The following is an 8,499-nucleotide window of genomic DNA, read 5'->3' as shown; positions in this document are numbered from 1 at the left end:
TAGTCAGCAGTTAAGATACAAATCAGACAAAACGAGCAAATGAAACTGAGTTTTCATGCTCCGTCAGTGAAGCATCACCTCTCTTCTCCTCCCTCTCTTCCTTCCCAGGATGCACCTGCAGGCCTCCTCTCCTTATTTAAAGCTCCATGTAAATGAGGAGGTCAAGCAGTAGCTAACATTTGCTGAGACACTATATATATATAACATCACTTAAAAGCCAGTGTGCAATTGTGTGTTGTGTGTTGTGATTTAAAAGAGCTTCATCTCCTCTTGAAGGTTGTTGCAAAGCTGAGGGGGATCTGACAGCAAAAGCTCGGTCACTTATTTTAAACCTCAACTTTGGAATGACCAGAAAATCCCCACCCGAGTATCTCAGGCTTCAGGTTGGCTCATAAGAGGTCAGAAACTCTGTCAGATAACTTGGAACCAGTTCCAGACGTGATTTAAAAGTGATCAGGAAAATCTAAAAATCAATTCTAAAATGGACTGGCAGCCAATGTTGCTACAGTATGCAGTTGGATGAAGCAGGATTGGACAATTCTTTTGACTTGGGGGTCAATGCTGAGATTTGAGTCAAATATAACACTAAGGTTTCTGGCAGTGAGTTGTTGACTGGTGGACAGAGGACCAAGGCTGATTGGTGTCTGGGGATGGGGGGGCTGGACTGTATATGATTTCTGGTTTTGAATTGTTGAGTTGAAGAAAGTTTTGGGCCATCCAAAAGTTTACATCGCTGAGACAGTCGGTGGCAACAGCCAGGCTTCTTGGGTCATTGGGTCTCAAGGGAAGGTATATTTGTGTTTCATCAGCTTAGCGGTGAAAAGATGATGATGGGGATGATGTGTATTCACCTATGGGGAGAATTTGATAATCATCTGTACGTGAATTTTTCCCTCTTACTTTTCTGTACTGTTTATTTATTAGCTTTTATTCACATGGACTGTCTCAGAGTACACTGAGAGCAATGAGGATCTGAGATAAAACTCAAGTTTATAACTCCTTTCATCTGATTTTTAGAAATGAAAAATATGTCTGCCATCTGTGTCTCCTTAACTGTCAATGTAAGAGGAAAAAAATACAGTTGCAATAGACATGTTGACAAAATGCTGATTTTATTGAATGGGTCTTAATACATTTTATGATTCGCAAAGCTGATACAACACCTCCACCTAACTGTCACTACATTTATTACAAGCATGCAGACACATCTTTTCTAACATGGAAACCTTGTGATGAGCAAACAGCACAAACAGTAAAGAAGCACATCTGAAATGGTCATTCTGCTCCTCTACTGTTCTGCAGTGGGACAGTCTGACTTGTTGATGGTTTTCTCTGAAGTTTTGGAGCCCAAAGACACTTTACATGTGTAAACCTTATCCATGTTCCAGTCTGACGCCTGGATGTCCAGATAGCTGCTGATTTGGAAAGTGTGGTCTGCTTTCTGAACAGGCGTGCTGGTAGAGATCCCACTGCTCACTGGACTCCCAGCAGCCAACCAGCTCACATCTGCAAAAGGCACAGACTGACTGGACAGACAGACCAGAGTGGCTTTGTTGGACTGGAGCTCAGCTCTGGACGGAGGCAAGACCGTCAGGACAGGAGCAGGGAGGCTGGAGCCTGAAAATACATCAAGGACATTCATCACATAAGTAGAAATCAAAGCACTGGCACAAAACATGACAGTTCATTTATAAACTGTGTTGACAATATGACAAACACGCTGAGGAAAAGGAGCATTTTAAATCAGAGAGAACATTTAGAAATCCACATCTAAAAAATGAGCAGTGTTTCTTTTTGGAACAAAATCTTTGTGTTCCAAACTTACACACATTTTGATTATTTTAGTCTCAAATTGGAAAAACATGTATTTTATTTCGATATCTCCATTTTTGAAAATCAATTCAAGAAATCATTTAAAATTATTTTAGTCTCTGTGACAAAGTCTGGTGACAGCAGTCACTTTGCTTTAGTGGAGTCTTTCTGACCACCGAAGAACAAAATAATGTTTCATGTGAAAAAGCCACAAATATTTTTCTAAGCACAATAATGTAGATTTGACATCACAATGTAAAATATTCTCAACAGATTATTTAATACAGGGTTTTGAAATGTTAAAACCTGTCATGAAGTGTAAAAATAAACTAACACAGTCATGTAAATTCTGCCCAACAGTTAAAAAGTTCTTCATCCATTAAGAAACTTTTGAATGTCGGGAGAAAATATTTAAAATCCAGCAATCATTTGCAGATCTTTCTGTTTCTTCAAAGACAGTCTGGTATGAAAACATGTAAGAAAGTCAATCTGTCGTTGATGGAACAACATGTTAAATACTTGAAACACTTAGCAACATATGAATCGAGTATTTTCTCTGAATGTGAATGAGAAACAGAAAATCTGTCCTGTTTTGTGATGAGTTCAAAAGTACTTACTTGTCACAATCAGCTTGGTGCCTTGTCCGAATACCACAGTGAATCAGTTTGTACACATGGCTGTACAAAAACCTCCTGACTCTCACTAATGAGGGGAGTGGAACTGAAACATCCTGTTGAGACCAACTTTCACTGTCAGCGTCTCATTCACTTCATCAGTCTGCTTCTATTCACAAACTGTGCTGGACTTGAGGACTGATTGTGAACCTTCTGTTGCTTCCTTTTCTTTTCATGGTGCACATGTTAAAAGTCCACATATCATCAGTGAGTTCAGTCTAATGTTAATGATGAAAATGTTCTCCTTCACAACAGCAGCATTCAGACAATGCAGATTAACTTGCATGGCTGTCAGTGACTGCAGGGATGTTATAAGAATCATTTTATGTTGAACTTGCTGCAGCCTGAAGTCACCTTCAAACAATTAATTTTGATCAAACTAATTGATATAATGGTAAATATATAATTAAACACATAATGTCTGATGCTCGAGCGGACTAATCAGCATGTAGATTTCATCCTGTAACTCTGTTGACTCTATGTTATGTTGACATTGTTGGAGGTGTCACAGACCTCACTGACCATAATTAAACACAGAAAGTATCATAAAGTCTGGTTATCACAGCAAATAAAGAAATATTTCATATATGGACAAAACATGAACAACTTTATGTTCATTTTTTTGGCAACAGTCTGTGCCACATGGTGATTTTTGTGATGTTTGAGGTCAGTTCAACGCCAGAGAGGTCAAACTTCCTGTTAGACCTCAGATGAACACATTGTGCTGCAACTCCAATCACAAGAACTTATGTGGACTTTGATGTTTGGGAAATGCAGTGCTGCATATAAAGTGCAGGCAGCACCAATCACACACACAGAGCTGTTCAAAATCCATTTCATCCAAATTTATGTGGATCACGTAAACTTTGTGGCTCTGTGGATTTACTCAGTGATGATTTGAAGATGTAAAATCATGAGTTGACATGTTCTTGCACTGATATTATTGATCTTCTAAAATCAAAGTCCACTTATTTATCAGTGCAGATATTTACTGAAACACTTGTCTTCAAGGTGATGAATGACCATCTAGCTTTGTTTATCACTCATCTGTGTTTATTCAATGTATTGTTGAGTCCAAATTATTATCAGTAAGTCTAAATTCAGGGCAGTTAGATAGGCAGTTCATGGCTTCAGACGCAGCCAAAATGCATCAGAGACTGAAAAAGCAGAAGTGCTCAGTGAGGAGGTTTTTGTCACAGTGGAAATCACTGTGATACGTGCTGCTGAGCAGAGCTGTCCCATGTGTGACAGTAATAGACTGCTGAGTCTCCCTCCTCCACATTATTTATGGTCAACTGATAATCTGCATTTGATTGATGAGTAGGTACAAATTTGGGAGAGGAGAAACCAGAGCCATATTGTGGAGAGCTCCAGCTGTGATAATAGTTGAGTATAAACTGAGGAACTCCTCCTGGAATCTGTTTGTACCAGCGAGGTCCATCCACAGCAGAGTTACAGTCCATGGTGGCTGTCTCTCCTGTCCTCAGTGCCACAACAGGAGGCTTCTGTGTCACCACCACCACACCACTCACACCTGGAAACAAGAAGAAGACATGGAGTGAAGAGAAACACACAGACTGATGAATCCAACATGAGCTCAAAGCTGCAGTAAGTCAGCCTCCTTACATGTTAGAGCAGTGATGAGAGAGCAGAGGGTCCCCAGCATGTTGTCAGTGTGTGCTGTAAACGTCCCTTACTGTCCAGCTGAGAGGTGAGCAGGGTTGGAGTGTGAGGACAAGAGAGACTGAAGCTTATGAAGACACTGAGGAGGAGGAGGAGGAGGAGGAGGAGGAGGAGGAGGAGGAGGAGCTTCAACATAGCTTTCTTTTATAAGGAAACTACAAAATGTGTTTTTTCTGCAGGAATATCTTCAAATAATTTCATACAAATAAACACTGCTGATGTTTATGAACATGTGTTTTATTTCCCATCCAAAAATATTTCAGATTTGTTAAGTTTTTGATGTTATATTAGCCACACATTTAGTGACAATCATTTCTGATGTCACACACTTCAAAATGCCAGTGCAAGATGTTTGGTATCTCCATAGTCATATCACTTCTTGATCAATAAATGAAGTCAGCCACCATCAGAAGCTGAATCTAGACCTGATCCAGCTGAGGCTTCGGATGAGACAGGAACAAGAAGAGATCCTGATATTTCACATGTGTGAAGATCACGCTGACAGACTAGCATACATCAATAAAAATGTTAAAAAGATAAAAAAACAAATCATATAACACTGCATATGTTCCCAAAGTTCAGTATTATTGGTTAAGTATTTTTATTAGTCATATTTTCTATTTCAAATCATTCACTGAAAAGAACATGTACTTTGGGTTTAAAGCTAAAGATACAGAAGTCATACAGTTAATAATACATCACATTTATGGACAGTGTAAGCAGCATATTCTTGACTTAAATTCTTAACATGCACATGTGCAGGTGTCAGATTGGTTAGGACTGTTGTTCTCACAGTTTATGCACCAGACACTTAAAAGCAGAAGTGCTTTGTGAGGAGGTTTTTGTCACAGTGTAAATCACTGTGATACGTGCTCCTTAGCAGAGTCATCCCATGTCTCACAGTAATAGACTGCTGAGTCTCCCTCCTCCACATTGTTGATGATCAGACGATACTCTGTCCCAGACAGATGACTTGAAGTGAATTTAGGAGAGGAGAAACCAGAGCCATATTTTGGAGAGAAGTAGCTGTAATGATTCCTCAGAACAAATTGAAAAGTTCCTCCAGGAGTGTGTTTATACCAACGGGACCCATCATCTGTAAAAACATTACAGTCCATGGTGGCTCTCCCTCCTGTCCTTAGTGTCACAACAGGAGGCTTCTGTGTCAGCACCACCACACCACTCACACCTGGAAACAAGAAGAAGACATGGAGTGAAGAGAAACACACAGACTGATGAATCCAACATGAGCTCAAAGCTGCAGTAAGTCAGCCTCCTTACATGTTAGAGCAGTGATGAGAGAGCAGAGGGTCCCCAGCATGTTGTCAGTGTGTGCTGAGAATGGCCTTGTAACTTGGAAAGTGAGCTCACTGCTGACAGATTAGAGGCTTTGGAGGATGAGGAGAGGAGGTGCTGGACGAGCAATTTAATACAACACTGAAACTGAGAGAGACTGACAGGAGGAGGAGCTTTGGACAGAAAATACTTTCAGTCTGTTGGCCTCTGTGACACTCCGTAGGCAAATTTATTTCATTTTAAGAGAAGACGTTGCTTCTTACCTTCCACATGGTGACGTTTGTGATGTTTGAGGTCAGTTAAACTCCAGAGAGGTCAAACTCCCTGATGGACCTCTGATGAACAAACGGTGCTGAAAGTCCAATATCTTATGCAAACTTATTTGATAAACACAGAGCTGTTTAAAATCTTTTCAATCCAAATTTATTTCGATCTCGTAACCTTTGTGATTCTGTGTGTTTACTCAGTGATTTAAAAATCTGTTTAATATTCTAAATCCAAAGTCCACTTACTGATCAGTGCTGATCTTTACCACAAACACGTGTATCCAAGGTCAGCAATGACCCTCCATGTTTGTTTATCACTTATCATAATTATTTTTTATTTTTTGATTGTGATATAAATTAGAAGCAAACTTATATGAAATTGTTTTTTTAAGAACAGATTGAAGATTTTGGTTTATTGTACTATTCTTTCAAGTCTCATGTAGAGTAGCTATAGAGATCATTAGCTGATGTGTCAGAAACTCAAAAAGCAGAAGTAGTTTGTGAGGAGGTTTTTGTCACAGTGTAAATCACTGTGATACGTGCTGCTTAGCAGAGCTGTCCCATGTTTGACAGTAATAGACTGCTGAGTCTCCCTCCTCCACATTGTTGATGATCAAACGATAATCAGATTGTGACTGATGAGTAGATGTGAACTTGGGAGAAGAGAAACCAGAGCCATAGCCGGGAGAGCTGCTGCTGTGATAAAAACTCAGAACAAACTGAGGAACTCCTCCTGGAATCTGTTTGTACCAGCGAGCACTATTAACTACAGTCCCCAGGTTACAGTCCATGGTGGCTGTCTCTCCTGTCCTCAGTGTCACAACAGGAGGCTTCTGTGTCAGCACCGTCACACCACTCACACCTGGAAACAAGAAGAAGACATGGAGTGAAGAGAAACACACAGACTGATGAATCCAACATGAGCTCAAAGCTGCAGTAAGTCAGCCTCCTTACATGTTAGAGCAGTGATGAGAGAGCAGAGGGTCCCCAGCATGTTGTCAGTGTGTGCTGTAAACGTCCCTTACTGTCCAGCTGAGAGGTGAGCAGGGTTGGAGTGTGAGGACAAGAGAGACTGAAGCTTATGAAGACACTGAGGAGGAGGACAAGAGGAGGAGGAGGAGGAGCTTCAACACTCAACACCCAATTCATTTACAGTTCAATGAAAAGATTTCCGTTGTTTCACAGAATATCTGGAAGTCATTTCAAAAAACTTTTATTCTTGCTTTCTTTAAGGATTGTTTCCTTTGCAACAAAGTGGATGCCTGCAGACGAGGCAGCAAAAAGACCAGATGCCATATATTTAAAGTGAAATATTCACAAGCTGTTATGTTGCTGTCATTTGTCTCCTCATGTTTTATGTGAGTATGCAATAAATGGCATTACATTTTTATCAAGTAATATTGATGAAACAACATGTTTTTTGCTATTACCTTATCACTTATTTTTTCTTTTATTTATGTCTAATGTAACGTTCCTGTCAGGCCAACTTGGTGGGGGTCTTGGTTTGCTTCATGGCTCTTTCTCTGCTGAGGTGTCTTGAGGGAAAGCTTCATAAAAGGGCTTGAAAAGCAAAAGAAAACACATTGCGTATCTTTGAATATGTTGGGTGACCACAGAACTTTCATTATTTTCCCATTTTTGAACTATTAACATCTATGACTTATTTTCTTATCAACTGTGAGCACTTTGACTGACTTGTTACACTACAACTGCTTCACTGATGTCCTTGTTCATCGGGAGTCATCAGTGTTTTTATGCTGGATTTCAGTTGAGTAGATTTGGAATTTCTCTTATTCACGTCTGTTTTGTAATTTCAATTTGTACTTTTTTTCAACATTAATTTGCTGATTAGAATAATGATCTTCACTTCACTTCAGCCAGCGTTTGCTGCAGTCTTAAAAAGCAGAAGTGCTCAGTGAGGAGGTTTTTGTCACAGTGGAAATCACTGTGATACACGCTCCTTAGCAGAGTCGTCCCATGTGTTACAGTAATAGACTGCTGAGTCTCCCTCCTCCACATTGTTGATGATCAGACGATAATCTGTCTGTGACTGATGAGTGGATGTGAACTTGGGAGAAGAGAAACCAGAGCCATAGTAGGGAGTACTATAGCTGTGATGAAAATACAACACAAACTGAGGAACTCCTCCTGGAATCTGTTTGTACCAGAAAGCTGAACTGCCAGTAACAGTCCCCAGGTTACAGTCCATGGTGGCTGTCTCTCCTGTCCTCAGTGTCACAACAGGAGGCTTCTGTGTCAGCACCACCACACCACTCACACCTGGAAACAAGAAGAAGACATGGAGTGAAGAGAAACACACAGACTGATGAATCCAACATGAGCTCAAAGCTGCAGTAAGTCAGCCTCCTTACATGTTAGAGCAGTGATGAGAGAGCAGAGGGTCCCCAGCATGTTGTCAGTGTGTGCTGAGAATGGCCTTGTAACTTGGAAAGTGAGTTCACTGCTGACAGATTAGAGGCTTTGGAGGATGAGGAGAGGAGGTGCTGGACGAGCAATTTAATACAACACTGAAACTGAGAGACTGACAGGAGGAGGAGCTTTAGTTACATGCATGTGGTGGATATGTGTCAGTTTTGTTGGTCTCTTGTCTTCTGTGCAGGGAAAAGTCTTTTCTGTCTTTATTATTGTGAGTGTGGACGAAAAGTTTTATTTGCACAATGTAACAATGTCCAGTTAATCATTACACTTTACTTACTTTGCCTCTTTAGTGATCAAATTAGTTTCATTTTATCTGCCCAGTATGCTGA

The 8,499-nt window shown here is 40.3% G+C and overlaps 1 protein-coding gene across 10 annotated transcripts; it reads right to left on the bottom strand.

The window, feature by feature from the left end:
- Window positions 1-1,093: 1,093 nt before the first annotated feature.
- LOC124073726 (immunoglobulin lambda-1 light chain-like) lies at window positions 1,094-8,231 on the bottom strand. Of its 10 annotated transcripts, none has more exons than XM_046416149.1 (4): window positions 8,104-8,231; window positions 7,686-8,011; window positions 2,430-2,463; window positions 1,094-1,617 (listed from the first exon to the last, which is right to left on the bottom strand). In XM_046416149.1, exons 1-4 carry the CDS (start codon window positions 8,141-8,143, stop codon window positions 1,289-1,291), a joined length of 729 nt encoding a protein of 242 aa, XP_046272105.1. In that variant the 5' UTR covers window positions 8,144-8,231; the 3' UTR covers window positions 1,094-1,288. The 10 variants fall into 10 exon arrangements, with proteins under 10 accessions (XP_046272105.1, XP_046272106.1, XP_046272109.1 ...); XM_046416150.1 differs by lacking the exon at window positions 7,686-8,011 and adding an exon at window positions 6,271-6,593 and having other exon boundaries at window positions 8,104-8,218; XM_046416153.1 differs by lacking the exon at window positions 7,686-8,011 and adding an exon at window positions 5,039-5,358 and having other exon boundaries at window positions 8,104-8,158.
- Between the last annotated feature and the right edge of the window lie 268 nt (window positions 8,232-8,499).

Source organism: Scatophagus argus, chromosome 16, assembly GCF_020382885.2.
Source record: "Scatophagus argus isolate fScaArg1 chromosome 16, fScaArg1.pri, whole genome shotgun sequence".
Lineage (NCBI taxonomy): Eukaryota > Metazoa > Chordata > Actinopteri > Scatophagidae > Scatophagus > Scatophagus argus.
Note: the sequence above shows the minus strand (reverse complement) of the source record. Positions and strands in the feature narration are given on the sequence as shown.

Coding starts and splice junctions, on each gene's coding strand:
- LOC124073726 (XM_046416149.1), bottom strand. CDS start 8,143: ATGCTGGGGACCCTCTGCTCTCTCATCACTGCTCTAACAT. Junction 2,464..7,685: donor ACGACTCTGCTAAGGAGCGT/GTATCACAGTGA, acceptor TGATTCACTGTG/GTATTCGGACAAGGCACCAA. Junction 1,618..2,429: donor CACCAAGCTGATTGTGACAA/GTAAGTACTTTT, acceptor ATGTATTTTCAG/GCTCCAGCCTCCCTGCTCCT.